Source organism: Neolamprologus multifasciatus, chromosome 7, assembly GCF_963576455.1.
Source record: "Neolamprologus multifasciatus chromosome 7, fNeoMul1.2, whole genome shotgun sequence".
Taxonomy (NCBI): Eukaryota; Metazoa; Chordata; class Actinopteri; order Cichliformes; family Cichlidae; genus Neolamprologus; species Neolamprologus multifasciatus.
Genome location: NC_140445.1, coordinates 41,606,962 through 41,628,024, shown reverse-complemented (window position 1 = coordinate 41,628,024; position 21,063 = coordinate 41,606,962). Strand labels below are relative to the sequence as shown.

The following is a 21,063-nucleotide window of genomic DNA, read 5'->3' as shown; positions in this document are numbered from 1 at the left end:
AATATAGGATGAAAATCTTGTGAGGTCAATGAGTGCCTGAACCCATGGACTTCACCAGATGCTGTGTTTTCTTTGAGATGCTCTGAAAGACTTTCACTACAGCTCTGTGTGGGTTTATATTTGGGGTGGCGATGGCTCAGCAGATTGAGCAGGTCAACCACTAAAGGTTGTTGGTCCGATCCCCGTCTGCTCCAGTCTGCAACCAAATACCACTGGGCAAGATATAAACCCCAAGTTACTCTCCTGTGCATTCAGCAGAAAGTGTGAACGTTGGATAGAAAGCACTAAGAAAAAAAGCATAGAAAGAGAAATAGAACATGCTTGTGTTAATGAAGCACGTTTAAAACAAAGTGCTTTGATTGCAGAGTAGAAAAGCGCTATTTAAGAACCAGTCCATTTACCATTTATAGCTACCTTCCCTTGCTGCTTGTTTGTGGGTCTGTGGTAGCAGTAACTCTGATTTTCCTTGACTATCACAGAAACACTGATAAGCTATGATTTATTCAATGATTATGAGTCAAAATGAGAATGTTGTCAATTTGAGGGAGCTCTAACATTAGATAATATACCCTGAGGGCACTGCAGTAAAGAGAAGAACATCACATTTTGATTTAAGGTAGACAGCTTAGAGCACATGATGTCAGATTGGAGACTGGCTGTTAGTCTTATTGCTTCTGACGATGTCTGGCCCTTTCATTTCATGACAGAGGCAACCCTTCAGTTTGAGATGATAACGAGAAAATTATTTTAATTGAAGGAGTCGCCAATCTTGAATGAGGGGAAGCTTTTTTTTCTTTGTGATGTCAGAGTGATTCATTCAGCAGCTTTATTAAGCACATACAGGCTCTCAGGGGTTCTCATTTTAAAATGAGTGAGACAGTGTCCATTGAGATCATATTAGAAAAAATACTGACTCTAAATGTAACACATAAACATTTGTATATCAACTGTAAAAAAATAAAAAATAGAAGGGGAAAATATAACAAATAATAATAACAAAGAGGAAATAAAGAAGAAGTAAAGAAGGAATAAAGAGTAGAGCCAGACAAAAACATGATATTCATAAACATTACAACATCAGTGGGTTGACAGGATATTGTGGCCCATTTAACTGCTTTGCACAGTTTAAAAATATTACAGAGAAGAGGACTTAATTTTTGGCTATACCCCTGTATGTTGTACCAGAAACTTTACATTGCATATTATTATCAATCACCTGTGGCCAGTGGCCTGCCACACTGCACCAGTTAAATTTTTTTCAAGCAAGCCCCATGTCTTTGACATATTGTGGAAAGCACACTTATTTTTCTTAAGATATCTGTGTTAGATATCTATAACGTGTTGAGCTATAACACTAAAATAAAATAATGATGTTTCCATTAGACAACTCAGTAAAGTGCTGAGGTGTTTAATTATTCTCATATTATCTCTCTCTCCTTTCTTATTTCTCACATTCTCAATTCCTCCTCCCAATCCCTCTCCTCATGTTGAGGAGTTGAGGTAATGGGCATTTAACAAAATCTGATCCTTCCTGTGGAGCGTCATTGTAAGGTGACATTTTGCAAACAGCATCATAAATTCTTTCTCCTGATTTGTATTTTCCAGCTGTGTGTCATTCCTCGTATATACACTGAATATAAAACTAGTCACCCAAAGGATACACCAGTGCATCCTCAATTATAGCTCCTGCAGCAAGACTCCACTGTCCTGCATCTTCCAGATGCACTCTGTATGCCATGTTGAAGAGTCCATCCATCTATCCATTATCCAGGGGAACAACAAGGACTTTTGAGGCCACTCTAGAAACATAATCTCTCCGGCATGTGCTGGATCTACTCTGAGCACCTCTCAAATGACTTAACTCCTCTACCCACCAGAAGCCAGCAATGCTTCAGAGAACGCTCATTTCCACCTCTTGTATCTGCAATCTCATTCTTTCAGTCACTACCCAAAGCTCATGACCATAGGTGGGGGTAGGCTTTGCTTTTATGCTCAGCTCTCTCTTTACCAAAGCTGATCCATGCATCATCCAAAGCCTCTGACATTGTCCATACATTGCACCCAACCCCTACAGTGCCTCCTGGAGGTGGTGGGCCTACAAGAGTGTGGGTTCATGTGTCCACTTTGGTCTGCACAAGGCCAGGCCTGCTGGACTAAGGCCTAGCCACCAGGCTCCTCTGAGCTCCTCCCCAGGTTTGGTTCCAGAGTCTCAGATTCTTAAAATTGAGACATTCTTCAACATGGCATACTGAGACTTATTACAAATCAGATAAAAAGAGAAAAGCCACATTTTTGAGTAGAACATGCTCAGTTTCCTGGAGATGTGAGGCACACCTATGTTTTCAGTAGTGTGTGACATTCACGCCGTTATCGCCCCCGCCACGACTTGAGCACCCAGCCCTCCGCAGTTCTGGATAAAGCTCCAGAAGCTGCTGCTTCCTTCCCGGCCCGGCTCCCTCCACAGCTGGCAATTTTGTGTTTGTTTTGTTTATTTTTATCAAAACTTATAAGCTAAATCATTAAACTTCATTTAAGTTTTATTCTTTTCTTTAAAAAAAAAACGTATTAAAAAAATTGTGTTCCATTTACACAAATAGTCTGACTGTTGGCTTAAAGGATATGCAGGGATTTAATAGTCTTTAATGCTTCCAAGGTTAAATATTCACTTGCCTCTCCAAGTCCCCCATCCTTACTCTTTCTTCAAAAGGTTGATTTGCCTAGCTATCCAGTAATTACAGGCGGACAGTTCTATCTATATGAGGATATTAATTACACACTGGCCTGCATCCATACACACATATAACAGTGCAGAGACTTAATTACATACAGTTAACAGAGTGGGATAATTGACATCTCAACTGATTTAGAAATAAAAATAAAACCCAATTCCAGTTTGTTTCCTTGAAACTTCCTGCATAGTGGAAGTAACAAAATATATGTACATTTATCCTTTGTGTGAGGAGGCATCATAGTGTTTTAAAATAGTATTATATCATCAAAAATTATGACAAGACTATAGATGTGGTTGTTTGTCACTGTATTATATCATATCCATTTCTGCTTTGTGGCAAATATATTTTAAGATTAAACAAGTGATTTTTTTGTTGTTGCTGTTTTGGTTTGGTGTCACTAAACAGACACAGTTCAAAGAACTCCACAAAGAAAAGTAAAACCTGTCTCTGTCATGGAATTGTGATGTTTTGTCTTAATATGATGCAAATTAGAAGAGGGTTTGAATTTTTTTTTTCAGTTTTTCAGTCTTATTTATGAACCCACCTATCAGGATTATAAGAAAATCACAAAATCACATTTAAAAGTTCACAGTAAGTGTTTTATATTCATATAAAACTTCACAGCTTCGGTCTCTCTTTAAATGTACATTTAAAAGAATCTGAAAAAAGATTTCGGTTTAACGACATCAGAAGGATTCATATCGCTAATGCTAATATACTGCCAGTGTATGATACACGCGCTTTAGAGGCGTGACCTCCCAATCTTTGTAATGAGGAGCAGCAAAGGGCCTTTCAAAACAAACATGGTGCAACAAGATCTCAAGATTTGATGCTCTACTGTATATCCAGTGGCGAAGTACTTTGTGTATATTTATATGTACTTGTGTAGCTATAAATATACACAAAGCTTTCCAAAGCTTTCACAGAAGTCTAATTATTACTGTAATATGTAATTACAATAGTGAAGAATTACTGTAATGAGCCAATGTTTTCCCACAGTTCCTTGCCATTTACAGTAAATTAAAGTACACGTGTTATAGTATCTTACTGTAGATATTACAGTATACTGTTCAAATTACAGAAATCAGTAACAGTTTGTATGCACTACTACGAGATACATGGTAAAATATGTGTTATTGTTTTGTGTGTTTACAAAATAACAACAGATAGTAAATAAAAGACAGCAGCAACAAAAACTACTGATAGTAAAGTGCAAGTAGTATTTCATAGTCCTCTGCATTTAATGTAGAGTTTTATGTCTGAAAAAATACATGAAAAGAGAGAGCTGAGCAAAAATACAAATAAAACTGTCATCTTTAAAAAAACAAAACAAAAAAAATAAAAAAACAGTGTCGACTGTGCCTCAATTGTGATCTCGGTGATCCTTGGCTGCCATCTTCTGGCAGCTTTGCAAACATCCTAAAAACATTGTATCAGCTGGCATCATAGTGTAAGTGTGTTTACGCAGCCACTAAGTATATCTGCAATTTAGACGAATACTTAGATGGCGATATTATTCTTTATTATTATCCTTTTGTTTTGTTTTTAAAATAAGAGGCACAGTTTTTTTCTGGTGTTCAGGCCATCATTGTTAAAGTGATTCCATGTATTCAGTCTTCATACTAAAACAGCAATGAAACAGTACTGGCTGAGCTTTGAGTGTCTTTGTGTGAATATGATACTTATAGTCTGACATGCCTTAAGTAGGTGTTGGGTATTTGAAGGCGGAATATGAATCGTGACATGGACGCTGCTGTAATAAATACCTGTTTAATTTCTGTGTGCATTTAGACAGAGCAGTACAGATACATGCAAGAAGAGGGTAGTATGCAGCAACTTACTTACCGATCGTCTTTTGAAATTTGGAACGTCTAGCATTCAAAGGAATATGGTATATTATATGGTATATTTTGATATACACGATCATCAATTTCAAGAGAAAAAAAACGTTTCACAATATGGTCTTGTTGAGCTCACCATGTCACTTACATCAAACCATAACCACTCTGAGTCTCATCTTTTTAGTATAAGTGAATTATGTCCAAACACAAGTATTGTCTGTGCCATATTTTAGGGATCTGATTTATTTATTAATTTATTTTTACAAATTTTGCTAAGCAAAGAACTGGACAAAGGGAAGACTGCCAAAGATCTCACAGGTATCAAGTATGTCCCACCTAGTCGCCCTTAGAAGTTAGAAGCCCTATCGGGATATTGGGCGTTATAAAAAAAAAAAAAATTAACCCAAACCACAGCCGAGCAGTCAGACGTGAGTTGGCATTGTTTTGCACTGGTAGCAGAACAGGCACGAGCGCATGAACCAATTAGCTGTGGTGATTAGGTGTTAATTTGAAAGCGTTTAGCTTACAGGAAGTGCTCGCGCTAAACGCGGAGCGTTGACGCTGTTAAGTACCGACTGACTGCTTGAGGAATGCTGCTCACTGAACCACGGTACTTTTTTTCCTTCTTTCTTTTCTAACTAGGAGGTCAGTGTTAACAAGACTGGTGAACTGTGACAACAAGTGCGCTCGGAATAGTCGACCCGTTTTCTTTTCTGAATAAAGAAGATTTGCGTCAGCTGTACAAGGAGAAGAAGACACCGCGGTCAATATGTACGTTTTTATTGTTACTAAATTGTACATTTTCAAGTTTATCTAGCCTTTCCCCCATGCTGGTTATCTTCTCTAGGTTTGTTGTAGAGAGCCTACCTCTTCTGTTGTAACCGCCTCTCCTGCTGCATTACTCTGCTGTCACTCCCCTGTGCTGAAGCCGGTGTGCTAAACCGTGTCGAAAAATCTGTCAAATCTTTAGTATTTCTACTTTGAGTGCCAAGCAGCTTTAAGACAAATATAGCCGCGTTTGGTTGCTTGTAGCAGCACATTATGCGAAACGAAAATGTATTATTGACGTTAAAAATAGCTGAATTCCGTCAAAATTAAAATGTATGGCACGTTTTTAATACCCTGTAGGTTATCCTAATGCCGGTATTTTATCGCAAAAGAGCTAAAAGATTGTAAATGGGAAAACGTGGGAATTGAGCACAGTGATTTTCTTTGAAAACAGATTCACATATCCAAATAATGGGGGAAGATTGGGACAGAGTACCCAGGGCCCCAAAGGCGGAAGGGGCTCTGGCAAACCCAGAACGAAAATTTTATTTATTTTTTTGGTTTGTTTTAGTTTTTAACTTCTAAGTAAATGTTGCCTTAAATACATTTCTTGAATAAATTGGTTGGGCAATTGAACTTTGATACCCATGGAGAATATCTGATGCCCCCTTACAAATCAAGTAACATGGTTTCGTCCAGCATTGGGGTGGCCTTTACAGCACAGCCAATTTACTGTATTCTACTGTATCTAGACTACTGCTCATATTCCCTGTAAGTCACGTCTTTCTACAAGAAGGCAAATTCAAAGAATAAGAAGAAGGGACAGTGAGAGAAGAAAGCAACTGGGGAAGTCAGTTTTTAGGAAGATTCTATCTGAAGAGAGGTGAGCTGTGCACAGCCAACAAATTTATCTATAAGCAGTTGTTAAATACTAATGTTTAGATGCAAAGCTACCATAATTACCTCGCTCAAGTTAACTCCACGAAATTAACTTAATTTTTGGCACAAGGTGAGCTCATATAGTGGCAACTAAAAGTTGCTCCAAGCAGTCATTTGTTTTGATAGAAATTTAAGCATAAAGCTCAGCAGCACTAACATCAAGTAGCATTAAGCTTTATTGTATGTTGGATCACATGATGTAAACAGGGCATTTAAAAAATGCCACTGCTTTTTAATTTAAAAAAACAAAAAACAAAAAATGTAATTTTTCTACGAGCATGTGCGCCAGTATATCCATGGACATGCACAGAAATGTTTTCATGTGTTAATAAATCACACCATTTTATCCACAAGATCATTAGACTTCCTTACATGACTCTGATCTAAAGGAGTACTAATGATAAAGGGCTCTTAGTCTCACTTCATTGCACATATTAAAAACCCACTTTAATCTAGTGTATTTGAGCTTTAATTCGGTCTACTCAGCATAGGTACTGTCATTGTAGTGCTGGTTTCATAAGTGCAAGTTTTGAAACTTATTTAAACTTTAACAAATATCAAGATAATTATTGACATTTATTGTGCTGTGCCCTGATGAGGCGCTTCAGCGTCTCAAAGGTTGAATGCAGTGTGAGACTGTGAGCAGGTTAAAGAGGAGAGGGTCAGTCTGTGATGGAGGGAAGTGAGGTGAAGAGAACAAGGTTGCTGTGAGGGAGATTTTGGAAAGAATGAGAAGAGGACAGATTTCTTACATTTTAGTTTGCTTTTTTTTTTTTTTTGACTTCATACTTGTGAATCATTGCACTGTAGGTGAGGAAAGCTGATTCTTTCTGTCTGTTTCTGCTAACAAAATATGTATCTAGTGGAAGTTTGTCTGGATGTAACTGATAACTGGGTGTACTTAGCCTAAGCATTTTCTTAAACTGAAATTGCTGTTTTAAGCTCTTCTTTTTGTCGAAAGTACTTAAATAAAAACAAAGAATCAAACTCTTGAAATTGGAAGTAGTAGTAAAACTCATTTAACTATAAAGTAATTGTGGACTTCAGTATGCTGAGATACGGTGCAGTCTTATAGATGTACCTTTGCTTTTTATTAAACACACTATATTAACACTTCACTTCTGCATACATGAATAGTTGTCTATTTCTCTGTTAGCCTTGTGACTGATTGGAGACCTGACCAGGATGTATCCCATCTCTTGCCCTTTGGTAGCTGGGATAGGCTCAAGCCCCCTCCCCCTCCTCTGCAACTCTGAAGTGGATAAGCAGAAGGAGATGGCTGGGTGATTGTAGCGTGTTGGACATCAACAGTGTAAACCAGACAGTATTGCTACACTGGTTTAGTGTGCTGTGCTTTTGTGAGATCTGGAAGGTTCGGTGTTGGCCTGATGTTATGACGTGACTCTAGTTGCAATGACAGCATTCTTGGCATAACTGTGAAATGCATCCCACAACTGCAGTAGGATGCTGCCTGCCAAAACAAACACACTATTTGATTCCAAGGCAGAAGGTCATGGACCCCATATTGTAGTAATAGGAAAACAGACTTTTTCAGGCTGACTGTGGGAATGCTACAGTGAAACCACAAACACACTGTGCCTGTGTTGCTCTCACAGGGTGCATTGAACAGTAAGTCCATTGTGCAGTTGCTGGACTGTAACTATGTGAATACCTAATTTAGCTAATATGCAGGCCTAAGCTAGCAAGGTGCATGAAACGGATACAGTGCAGTGTGTGATCATGGCACTACCTCAGCTCATTCTCCTTTCATTTAACATGTATTCATTATCACTAATTTTCAACATTGTGACTGTAGTTTCGGTGTGATGTCACTTGTGAGAATCTCTGCACTAATTATAGGGCAATATAGCAAAACCTACATTTAAAATGAGAGTTTGGCTGACAGCCAGTTCGGAAAAGACCAAAATGTGTTTAGCTCTTGTGTTAAAGCACTCACTGGTATTAGGTTTATAAGTAGGGAGATTTTATATATTTTTTTTACTTACTGCTCATCTTTGTGTCATGATAGTTTGCTTCGTTAGAGGCTTGTTGAATGTTAATTGTTAATTATACCTAGAACCAAAAATAAGAAGAGTGTTCAGTTAATAGGGCTTTAGTCTCAAAGTAGAAACTCAGAGTGAGATAGAATATGCACCTGGAATTATACCCAAAGAATTGGTTTTCAACTGTGCAGCCTTACCAGGCCTTTACTGCAGCTTGTGCAGTTGTTTGCAGGTCTTCCTGTCTTTAGTTTTGTCTCCAGTAAGTGAACTGCACCTGTCTAGTGTGTTAAATGTTGGAACAAATTGGTGAGTAGTGACTGAGCATTTCCAAACATGTTTAATTATGGGGCAATGAGACTGTGACAAGCCTCCACATGTTTTAAATGGCTGTAGACACTGAGCGTAACACTGCTGCTCAGCTTCTTTATCTTGATGCAAATGTAACCCAGAAATATGTCTTGTGTAACAGAGAGGCAGGCCCCCACACTGAGTGTATGTTTCTGCATGTATGCATTACAATTGCTGTGGAGACTTACACCAACGCATATGCGCGCACACAGACACACACTTTTGCCTTTGAAGTTAATGACTTCCTGTGTTAGATTTCCATGAAGAACTGGACAAACAACCAATTAACTCAAACATGAGCTCATACAAATTACACTATAGAACCCCACGCCCACATGCACTGAAAGGACAGCTGAAGTTGTACTGAAAGTTAATAACTTTGATTCTTGAGATGTTCTAAAGTTGGGAACAGTCTCATTTGTTATGCTCCTGAAAGTTGAATACAAGTAAAACTGAGGATTACACTTAAAGTGACCACACCATCAGAAGATCATGAAATTAACTGTATGATGTCCAGTGAAGAGAATAAATCTAGTACCATCTTTCTTTCAGAGGAGGAAAGATGAAGCTAGGTGGTATTGTGTGTGAATGTGCTGAAGCATATAAACAAAGTAATGTTTGCAACTGAGAAATTTCAACTGAGCATCGCCGCTGTTGCAAGAGTGAACTGTTGTTGTGTGTGTGCGCTGCATGCTGTACGTTGCACATTACACGTCTTTCATTGTAAACAATAGAGCTTGTTGGAATAGTTGGTGTTGATTTGGTACTGATATCATGACTGCTATCAGTATTGCAGAACACAGTCCATAGGAACATGTGAGCAGTTATTGTAAATCACATAAGAAGCGTTTGGCCAGTCTTGGGGGCACCTGTGAGTGATTGGTAATAATTTATTGTACTTAAAGTATAAAAAAACAACCACAAAAGCTGATATTGAGCTGTATTATATTGGTACATGGTAAAGGTGTGACCTGCACAACTTTAACCCTTATCCACAAAAGAGTGAGTGCCCCAGATTTTCATTGGCTATTGTTTTAAAAAGCTAAGTCATGTTCATCTCAGAAGAAATGTATCGCTTTCAACAAAATTTGATGATTTTATGGGGGAGACTAAAGATGCTTGGAAGATAGACAAGCAGGTAACTTAACAGTTAGTAATGCAGAAAATGCCTGAGTGTCAATGGACCATAAAGGCACATTTGATCCTCTGTTGACGATTGGGGCTGTGCAATATGACCAAAATCAGTTGTGAGTCATAAGTAATTTCTTATCCAAATACCTATCACGATATAGTGCAATTTCTGCAAAGTCAGTGAATAGTTTATATAATCACCACATCAAGTCTTATTGTTATTTATATTTAAATTAAATAATCAAAAATGAAATAAAAATGCGACTTGCCTAGCATTATCCCATAGTAACACACAGTAGATGACCCAACTCAGTCATGCAAGCGTTTCCCTGAGGCCTCCACCTATCATTACTGCTCCTTTGTGGTAGTCGGGAAACTAGCCTGTCTGCAAGCATCAACTGCAGAGCGTCCACTCTCTGAAGTGCACAGTTAAACTCATACAGGGATGTGTTGTTCAGCTCATCCACATATCTGTTGTTACAGTGTGTTATGCTACGTTGCGGATTTCTCATAACATAAACGAGGCAACTCGACTTGTGTGAAGTGTTTTTGGCTAGGCCACTGGAATCGAGTGTTTTTAAACAATCCACAAAACCATATATTTATAGATAGAAGTTGTAATGGCTGCTGTTAGCTTTGTGAGTCTTTATTATATGGCGTGCTACTGGGAAAAGACAGTTCCAACCTCTGAGTCTGAGGTTTATTTTGAGCACCTGATGACTTTTTTTTTTCTTCTTATTCTTAATCTTTCTATACCTTCACATTAGTCTTGCTTAGGTGGTGAAAGAGATTTGTTCTGTCAGTGTGTGTGTGTAGTACCAGGTTGCTGCATAATTTGCACAATAGTTTTCTGCTCTGTGTCAGACTTTCCATAACAAGCTATGTCCATGCTACAGAGATGGCCCCTCGTTTAGGAAGAGGCTCCTCGATTAGTTTTGGCTGGTCCTTGTTCTGTGGTGACCATTGCAAACCTTTATCTAAAACACTGCTTACTGCAATGAAAATATTGTGTTTTGCAACAACATGAAATAAATAATAGAGCATAATATGAAACAATAGATGTTTTAATATTGTCACCATATCCCACAGCCCTGTTTACACTTGTGCTGGGTTGTGTAACGACTACTTTGTATCCATGCATTTATAACATTCTAGCAAATTTGCAGCCTTTTGTTGACATTAAGCTTTGTCTTGAATGATACTTTCACATTTTATCAGCAAGTAAGTCACCAAAACTGCTCTTCTACGTCATTATACTTCAGTTTGTGGAAAAAGGATGGAAACAGAAATTTGCAGGTGTCCTACTAATGTAAAAACAAACAAAAAAACTAAAACACACCAGCCACATGAAAACACTGGTGGAATTGTTGCCCACTGTTGCCAGAATGGAGTCACTCTCATTATCAAAGCTAAGAAATCCTATTACATGACCTCTGACTGTTACAGTGTGCGTCTGAGTTTTTTAGACTGTGACTCACGCGGTAAGCGAGCTTGTGCTATACTCATTCATTACACTGTCTGGCAGAGCTGTTTATGCCTTTGCTGACCCACTGTCTTCTTCCATAATTAGGTGGGTGGGAGTGTTTGGTTGTTGCTATTTTCAGGACTTTTCTTGTTCCTATTGAAATCCTGAAGAGTTTTTACAGGAAGTGTTGAGTTAAGTACAAATTTGGATGTTGTAAGGTCTTTCCCCTTCTCTCATGCTAATCATCATTTTATAATAATGCTCATGCTCTGTGATGCTTATCTTTTTCCCTGCATTAAGTTTTACCCTGAAGCCAGCTGGAATTCACCGGGAAAACACGCAAAGCCCCGCTCATCTCGTCTTGCAGTCTTTCCTGTCGATCATACCTGCCGTGCCAATTCTTGTTAACATACAGTTTCCTCATTCACATTACGCAGTTGAGAATTTTATTTTGACTTGCAGTCAAAGGGATCGTCTACTAGGCCTCTTGGGTTCAACACTAAAAGTGTAGGAGCTAATTTGGAGATAAATGCAGTATGTACAGTATGCACTGTGTATGCATCCCTAAGTGGAATGTGCTTTTGTACCTTTGTGAAAGCAATTTAATATTTTAGTGTTGGAGCACACAACAGTTTATTCAACTTTGTGTGGGTGTGTGTGAGCTGACTTTGTGTAGTTTGTAGAGCAAAGCTTTTAAAATAATTTGGTCCCTAGGTGTGTTATCTTACTCTAAGATAAGGCAAATGAAAGACAGGCTTTGGTTAAAAACTAAAGTAGAGCTATACATAGTGCTGGCCCATTAAGTGATAAGCATTATCACAAAAGTAATAGAAATATGAAACATGGTCAGGATAAAGTCAGTAGAACTCATTCCATCCATAGTTTGATAGGCTTCACAAAAGGCTACTGATACTGAATGCATGTTAGCATGTTATGCCAATCTTTGGGCTACTGTAGCCATAGACACCAATCCATTAGGAGTCTGATCAAGATCAAAGACAAAATGGCCACAGATAAAACTCGAGTGACAGTGTTACAAAAACAATTGCCAAGAGATGCCAAGATTTCCCACCACTGATTTAATAGTAATTCCATATTTATTTATAGAACAAGTGTAGAAATACAGCAAGTAAAATTTAATTATTAAGAGAGCTCATTAGTTCTAAGCATCCTGAGATAGGTGCATTGGTAATTAAACACTTTTATATAGGCTATCAGTTGGGAAAGAACCAGCTGATATTAAGTTGCAGGGCTGCTTTTAGATTTCAGCCTTTTTCTTTTTTTCTTTTTTTTTTTTTGCACCTCCGTTTCTTTATGTGTACTCAATACTTTTCGCTTTGTCGTTTCTCATTATTGCACATAACTTAAGTTATGGGCATCTTTGGTTTGATTTCTCTGCACATGTGGACTGAATGGGTGGTTACCAATATCTGGTGAGAATTTCATATCAATAGCTCTGTCATTCACACACCCTTCATTAGTTAAACCTTAATGGTAAATGGTAAATGGCCTGTATTTATACAGCGCTTTACTAGTCCCTAAGAACCCCAAAGCGCTTTACATATCCAGTCATCCACCCATTCACACACACATTCACACACTGGTGATGGCAAGCTACATTGTAGCCACAGCCACCCTGGGGCGCACTGACAGAGGCGAGGCTGCCGGACACTGGCGCCACCGGGCCCTCTGACCACCACCAGTAAGCAACGGGTGAAGTGTCTTGCCCAAGGACACAACGACCGAGACTGTCTAAGCCGGGGCTCGAACCGGCAACCTTCCGATTACAAGGCGAACTCCCAACTCTTGAGCCACGATCGCCCCAATAGTAAGTGGCTGAACCCCCTTTTTTTCTCTTTAGAACTGCTTTGATTATTTGTGACAGATTCAGCTCTTTTACTATTCTGATGTTTGGTTTGTACTTGAGCAGATCATCTTGACCTTGTCTACATGCCTGTTCAGTAAGTAGTGGTTAGTAACAGTTTTTTCAGTAACCTGCTCTCCACCAGAGCTTCAAAAGTCACTGGGTTACAGCCAACCACAAAACCAGCTTTCCTGATCAGTTTATTAGTCTGCTGGTGACATCAGAAAATTTATAACATTTTGCTGCACAAGACTGAGGAACTCAACTTCCTTGGGAAATGGTTTTGCTCATCTACTTGTATTCAAATTCCATATTGGTTGTCTAGTTCTGTGTGGTGTCGAGGTAAATGCTCAGGCACGCAGCCCTGTCAGTTCTAAATCTAACCACTGCATATATTCAGTATTTCTATAATTGGCATTGATACAACACAATCCCCCGTGAAGCTGTACTGCACATCACCAAATGTGATGGAGCACTGCTCAAGCTCACATACAGCAGTCTGGCAGGTAGCTATTACTATCTAGCTGGGAGTAAATTCTTTACAGCATGTAAATGATTCCACAATCCACTCCCTGAGGCTCATGGTCTTGAGGCTGATGCCATCAAGCCCATGAGATGTTGAGTGGTCAGTTTCACAGATTGCACTGAGGGGGGGAAAGGGTAGAGTCAATGCTGGTGGTAGTAAAGGAAGCAGCAGAGCCATGTGAAGTACAGCTGTTGTTCAGTTCACTGGTTGTCTGCCCCAATGGTTTTCTTTGTGCTGTATCGGTATAGGTAGCCTAGTAACTTCCTTGATTGGAAAAACTGTCATTCCTTATCAGCAGAAGTCTTCATAAATTAGCTTCTAAAAATTGCCATCAACAAAATGGACATCTGAATTAAGTTGGTAATTGTTAATGCATTATTTAAGATACGTGGGGGATACAGGGCTGCAGAGGGGGACCTTTTTTCCTCAAAGGCATTGACGTTTATCCTTCAGACACCAAACTGGCTGCCAAAAGGGTCAGCTAATTTAGTCACCCAAATTAGCCTACTAAAATAAAAAGATGATGTAGTATTAGCATTACATGTTGCTACGCTTATTGAGCTCTCAAAACTCTTACACTACAAGCATGTATCTATCCAAACAGCACTAATTAGGATTCAGGATAATGACTATTTTAGTGAGTTACTTTGCAAGGTATACAGCACCGTCATGTGGGGGTGGGAGGTACACTTGCTGATTTGAGTTCTCTGTCTTGGTCTGCATTATTATGACCAGGTTGTTGTCACAGATTAAACTATCTGCTCAGCATCAGCTGTGTTGTGCATCTCTACCTGCCCATGCAGCAGCTTAACCTTCAGAGTTTTACACGAAGGGTTAACCCAGTGACACAGTTTCTCCGCATGCACAGCCTGTTCACTAGCCCAATCAAGTAGTGTCACACACCTATCCACAGTTGCTGTCAGTTTATGTACAGTTAATTTACAGTTTATGATCAGTCTTGTGGGACTCTGAACGATATTAGACTGGTTACAAGCTAGTCATTAGCTTGAAGCACTCCAGTGATAGTTAAGCCGCTTATTTGCCAGCTGGGGATTAACCAGAAAGTCCCCACTTCACAGGGGTCCTCACACACACACACACACACACACACACACACACACACACAGTGCTTAGTGAAGTACGAACAGTCTGTCAGCTCAGTATCAAGCTCATTCTGGTTCACTAGGCTGGTTACATTTATTTGTTCTATTGCGCAGTACAGCACGGTATATTACAGGGTTTGGGCCTGTGTGAGTAAATCTAAACTGTGCATGATAGTTGCACAAGATAATGTTTGGATTGAGATGAGGAGAGCATCTGTATCAAAGTAGTTACTGATAAAGTGTTACTTTCCCCTGAAACTGAACTAATATCTAAAGAGTGATATGGTTGTGTGCATGTCCTTTGAAGAGCCTGTGCACAACTTGCAGACCTTCATTTACATGTTGCACTTACTCCTAACTGGTGACAGTAAGCATCAGCAACATGTAAGCTAGTCTTGGTGGTGATGGTGTTTGTTTTCACTCTGCTGCAGAGAGAAGCCAAAGTCATTACATGGAAAGAACTTTTTTTTTTATAGTGAAGTGAAACAAAATATTTAAAGACTATGAGAATTCATCACTCCTTCACTTCTCGTTCTACTTCATGGTCTTGTGTTCATGCATTTTGTGGTGAACTGTTGCTTCCACAGTTAAGGAGGGTATGGAAATATTTGACTTATGTTTCGAGGACTGTGGTAGACTTGGCTTTCAGTTTGTATGTGCGCTTTTAAGTAATTAAGGTAAAATCATGTTGGGTCTAAAACAAGTCTCCTGCTTCTAATCGTGTAATCTCCAAATATCAGATCAACTTTAACTAACGGTAAATGAGTGGAATGGCCAGTCTAAACCTTCTTTAAAAAAAAAAAAAAAAAAAAAACACAGATGTGTACTTCCGTCAATCAATAATCCCTCCATGTAGCTCTGTTCTGGCTCCCAGCAGCTACACATAGTTTGCATGCTTGGCTGATTGACTGCATTGTATAGTGTGTCATGCATAACCACTACTTTAGATGCCATGAAAAGTATCTGTTATCGCTGCAGGGAAAAACAAACGACATCATCAAAATAAATAACATGCAAGCAGGACTACACATGATCCAAATGCAGTGGAGGAAAAACTAGTGAGTTTGGCTGGTGAGTTCTAGTTTTCATTAAAGAATGCTTGTATAGTAAATTAGCACTGAGTGTTATGAGACTTCCTGTTTTGTTTTGTCTTTTTTGGGGTTTTTTTTTTTTTTTTTTTTTTTTTTGGAGCTTGACTCATGCTAACTTAGTAATACATATTTGTTTGTGTCACCATGTAAAACTACATATTACATTTTAGGTTGCATTCAGGAAGAGAACCTGTTTCATTGACAATTAGGTGTTCATATGATGGCCATTCTACACAAAAAAGTAGATAAGCAAAAAAGAAATGATATGGCTTGCAACAACACTGGGACCTGAAATGTGCAGATTACAGTAGTATCTGTCTTTACCATTAGACTAGCAAGTTATAAAACTGATAATTTAACAAACAACAAACAGGAAAGACTAATATGGTGTCTGAAATGTTTTTTCCTAAAGTTGTTTAAACTCTGGATAATCTTAGATGTACAAGAACAGGACCAAGTGTCTTTACAACAGTCCTATTTCTCACCCATATCACACAACAAGTGAGAGCCCACTTTGGATGTTCTCACAACGCAAACATTCTGTTTGGTTTAGCTGAGGACGCTGCTAGATGGTGCTCAGGAGACAGAGCACATGACACTCACCTGCTCAGTGTGATTTAACCATGCATTACCTGCACTGTTCTCACATGGGTGTAGTCTGGCATCACACAGGCTTTCTACTTGGGAACTGGGACATTAAAGACAGGTTAATATCAAATTTGCATTCTGACAGTAACCTTAATTGGGTAATATGTAGAAAAGTTCAGGGCAGCATCCCAATTTTGAAATACTGCTGAAAAGTAACAAGATGAAGTCATTTTGAACAGACCAGAAGGGGGAGGTTTAGAATCCATCCCTGCTCAACTCTACATTACCATAAGACACAGTCACAGTACACAGTCACAGCACTGGGACAATGCAAATATTGCAAATTAATTCCACTGTGGTAAACTAGCAATTTGCACACTGTTCTGTTTCAGTGGCTGTCAGTTCAGCCTTGAGATCGTCTTTCTGTCTCCTGATTCAAATCACATTGTTCAGTTCAACTCTGTGTTAATCAGTATTTTAAATCCCGTTTTAGAACACTGATAAATGTATGAACAGATTACTTGTCAGGTGTGGTGTTTGGTACTGCTTCAAACGGTCTTTAGTTGAGTAAAACATTCATTCTCTTATTAAAGCTGTTAAAACCAATTCAATGCAAAAATGGTCTTTCTGAACATTTGATATTAGCTTAGTGGCTAACAGAAAAGAATTGCCTAGAGGCTTTATTAATTTAAATGTGATTTTTACCAAGAGATAAATCTACAGTAAAATCCAGCTGACCTGATGCTTTAGATTCACACTTAGCTGTAATGTGTAATTCATTGAAGTATTAATTCAACTGTTAATACTTTCAGCACTTTTAATTTTCGCCTACAGGATATATTACCAGACACGTATCAAATTATGGAAACGCTGCTGATGGTTTGATGGTGTGGGGAATCCTTTATTGGCAAACCTGTTCCATTAGCAACAGCAGATGGGGCTTAAATGCCACAGCATACCTGAGTATTGCATCTTGTGATTGCTGATTCCACAAAATAATTTGCCGTGTCTCAAAGCTCAGATCAGCTCACAGCTCAAAATACTTTTATTCTGAAGAATTTTTCACTTTCCCTTGACAGTGGCTACTCTATCACTGAATTAAGTGACTTCCTGATGTAGACAATAATACATTGGGCACTCTCTATGTTATGGACACAGTAGTAACTTGTCAAACTTATGATATCAGTGGCATGGTCTATTGGAGGAATAAATGTTTTCTTATTTTGCCAAGTATTACCTTGTAATACTTGGCAGTGTGATGTTTATTTTCAGGGTGTAAATTTATTGCAGTCACTGGTGGAAATATCTGCAAATAAAAGATCAGATCTTACATTTACAATATAACAGTGGTAAATACAATCAGCAGTTTATGGTGGATTGACTACCAAAGCCTCTACTGCCATCTAGTGGTAACCTCTAATATCACTATATAGCTCGGTTACTTTAAGTGAAAGCAGATAATATTCTAAGTTGAAAAATAAATAAAAAGCTAATGCAGTAAAGAAAAAATTGTTACCATCTAAAATTTGGAAGTAATTTCTATAACACTAGCTGTTTGTTTGGTAAGTTAATTCTTGTTAAAGTATTGTCTTCTTGTTAATCATTATATAATGACAGCTAACTATGAAGTGGAAGGCCACCTAAAATCAGAGTGCGGTCAGTGGATGCTGAGACGCATAGTGCACAGAGGTTTCCAACTTTCTGTAGAGTCGGTGTCTACAGACCTGAATATTTCATGTGGCATTCAGTGGGTTTCCATGGCCGAGCAGCTGTACCCAAACCTTACATCACCAAGTGCAATGCAAAGACGTGTTGTCTGGACAACCCCCAAAGGTTGATTCTGTTCATCTGGACGTAGCGTTTTCAGTGGGAGAAACGTTTTGTCACTGATCCAAGTGACTTCTTCAGTCTCAGCTGAGTGCAGGTTTCGCCAATCTTATAAACAGTACGATGTACAATACAGTTTGCACAATGACTGAAACTAGCCCACTGAATGAACAATGGGCTGTGAGGTCAGTTCCTTGATCATTAATCTGCAAATTGTCATAACCACATCAACAATGATTGATCAAAGCCCATTGATTAAAGACCCTTGATCAATGGCCATGAGTACCATTCACAGAGAGTTGGGGAAAGGCTGCAATCACAGCATTGTAAGATGGTGAAAGATGTAAAATTAGGCTCCCTCCTCGATTCAGAGATGGTCTTTCCCTTTTTGCTCCTTGTCCATGATGTGTATATCCTCATCATTGAAAGAGTGGCCACTGGTCTGTAGGTGTAAATAGACTGCGGAGTCCTGGCTTGACGAGTTAGCTATTCTGTGTTGTGCCATCCGCTTTGCCAGGGGTCGTTTGGTTTCCCCGATGTATAAATCATGGCAATCCTCCTGGCATTTAACAGAGTACACTACATGGATGTGACGAAATGTTCCTACCACTGAAAGTGCTACGTCCAGATGTACAGGATCAACCTTTGGGGATTTACTTACCTGGATGATTGAGCTGCGTCCAGACGTTTTTTGGATAAGTTTGGCATTGACGGTCGCCATGAGAACTTTGTCTGACTGCATCATGCTAAGTGTAAAGTTTGGTGTAGGGGGGATTATGGTGTAGGGCTTTTTTGGAACTCTTAATGCTTCAGCATACCAAGACGTTTTACACAATTTCATGCTCCCAACTTTGTGGGAACAGTTTGGGGATATCCCCTTCCTGTTCCAACATAAAGACATGAATGAGAGAGTTTGTGCAGGCCAGTCCAGTTCTTCCACACCAGAGTCCTGACCTCAACCCGACAGAACACCTTTGGGATTGATTAATTAGAGCAGAGACTGTGAGCCAGGCCTTCTTGTCCAACATCAGTATCTGACCTCACAGATGTGTTTATGGAAGAATGGCCATAAATTCCAATAAAGACACTCCTAAACTGTGGAAAGCTTTCCAAGAAGAGTTGAGGCTGTTATAGCTGCAAAAAGTGGGCTGACAAAACTAACTGAAATAAAACTGAAAGTGATTTAAAAACAAAGAAATCTAATGTAAAATAAAAACATTACACTAACTCTGCTGACCAGCTTTTTGAAGCACATTAGTTAACACAAGATTAAAGATGGTAAATGGTCTGTATTTGTATAGCGCTTTACTAGTCCCTAAGAACCCCAAAGCGCTTTACACATCCAGTCATCCACACACACATTCACACACTGGATTAAAGATTAAAGATGAGACTTTCTCATTTTAATCAACTTGAGGAAGAAGATATTATTTTAAGCAACAATTTCACTATGAATGGCAAAAGTGAATATGTTGACACATTCATCATGCAATATAGTGTTTTTCCAATGAAGTTCACAAGGTCTCAGGCTGAAGTAACGGGTTTTTACTTTGTTTCTAGAATATTTTCAAATATTTGAAATGCAATTTATTAAAAGGGCAAAAATGTGCTGACTATTGAAGAGAAACATGTCCAGCAGGGAGGAGGGGGGCAGGAAACACTGATGTCAGCACGGATAAAGCGAAGGGAGGACTGCTTTGCTTTTTCCTGTTTTGTCCCCACTTCTCCTCCCCCTCCTCTTATCACTGAAGTGGAGATGGAAAGAACGGGGATCAGTCAGAGCGCGGACGAAGGATTAACAACTGAGTGAAAATGGGGAAAGATAAAAGCAAACAGACTGACACAGTGTGAACGAGAAAGTGACGGGAAACGGATACCAAAACGAGTGAAGGAGTTGAATAGAAAAGCAAGCGATTAAAAAGTATACCACAGAAGAAGCCACAAAGATAGAGGGCTGAATAGCTGTTTCTGGAGTTGGGTGGACCCTTTACGAGAAAGTGTCGACATCTACCACCGCAGCTACCATGTACAGTGGATATGGAGGTATGGACAAGTGTAATGCCCTCACAGAGACTAGCTTATCTCTCTAATCATTAACTGCTTATGTTTGTCAGAATGAATTCCCAGTTGCACGTTAACAGGCCTGTAACTTATTAGGTGATGGCCAGAGAATTTGACCCCAAAATACCAAATTTAAGTTATTTTTATAGTTCATATTTTTCAAGTCTGTCTACTAACAGTGCTCGCAGTTATGTGTGTGCAAAACAATGAAACTTGTGATTTCCTTCCTCAGTTACAGAGGACAAATTCCACAGTATTCATTAAAAATTTCCACTAAAGTTAAATAGACTTCGGCAGAGTTTATCGATTCAGGTGTGGCTACAAGGGAGTCAAGTACAAACTTTTCTGTGTTGATGTGTCTCTGCCGATGTCGATGTAGTTTGGAAGAACATTATTGCATTTGTTTAACACAGGCTGATCCTCAGTTGAGCTTCAGATACACTTTTTAAATATATTTTTGTACATGATGAGGGCCCGCTCTCCTGTTTGAATAACTGATGAAGACATCGGCATTGCTTTTAAACATATTTGAAACATACAAGAGCACATCTGACCTTTTACATATCGTCAATTCACAACTTTTTCATTTTAAAGTTTGTTTTCATTGTTATTGTTCATAATGTCTCCTTTTCTCATCAGTGATGAGACTTGATAGAGTGTGTAACAATAATAAGACTGTTACTCAAGTTTGTGGGGTGTGTTTTGTTTCTGTTATCAGTTTTTCATAGTGACTCGCGTAACATAGTTATGTTATGTTCCTGGTATGTTGTGGGTAG

At 38.9% G+C, this 21,063-nt stretch overlaps 1 protein-coding gene across 6 annotated transcripts in view; it reads left to right on the top strand.

The window, feature by feature from the left end:
• Nucleotides 1-5,056: 5,056 nt before the first annotated feature.
• ripor1 (RHO family interacting cell polarization regulator 1) overlaps nt 5,057-21,063 on the top strand; it is a 44,293-nt gene continuing 28,286 nt past the window's right edge. For 2 of the 6 annotated variants that reach the window (XM_085167413.1, XM_085167414.1), the window contains exon 1: nt 6,233-20,269. In XM_085167413.1, the coding sequence (XP_085023539.1) occupies nt 20,251-20,269 (19 nt within the window). In that variant the 5' untranslated portion in view covers nt 6,233-20,250. The other 4 variants (XM_085167411.1, XM_085167410.1, XM_085167412.1 and 1 more) reach the window with 4 other exon arrangements.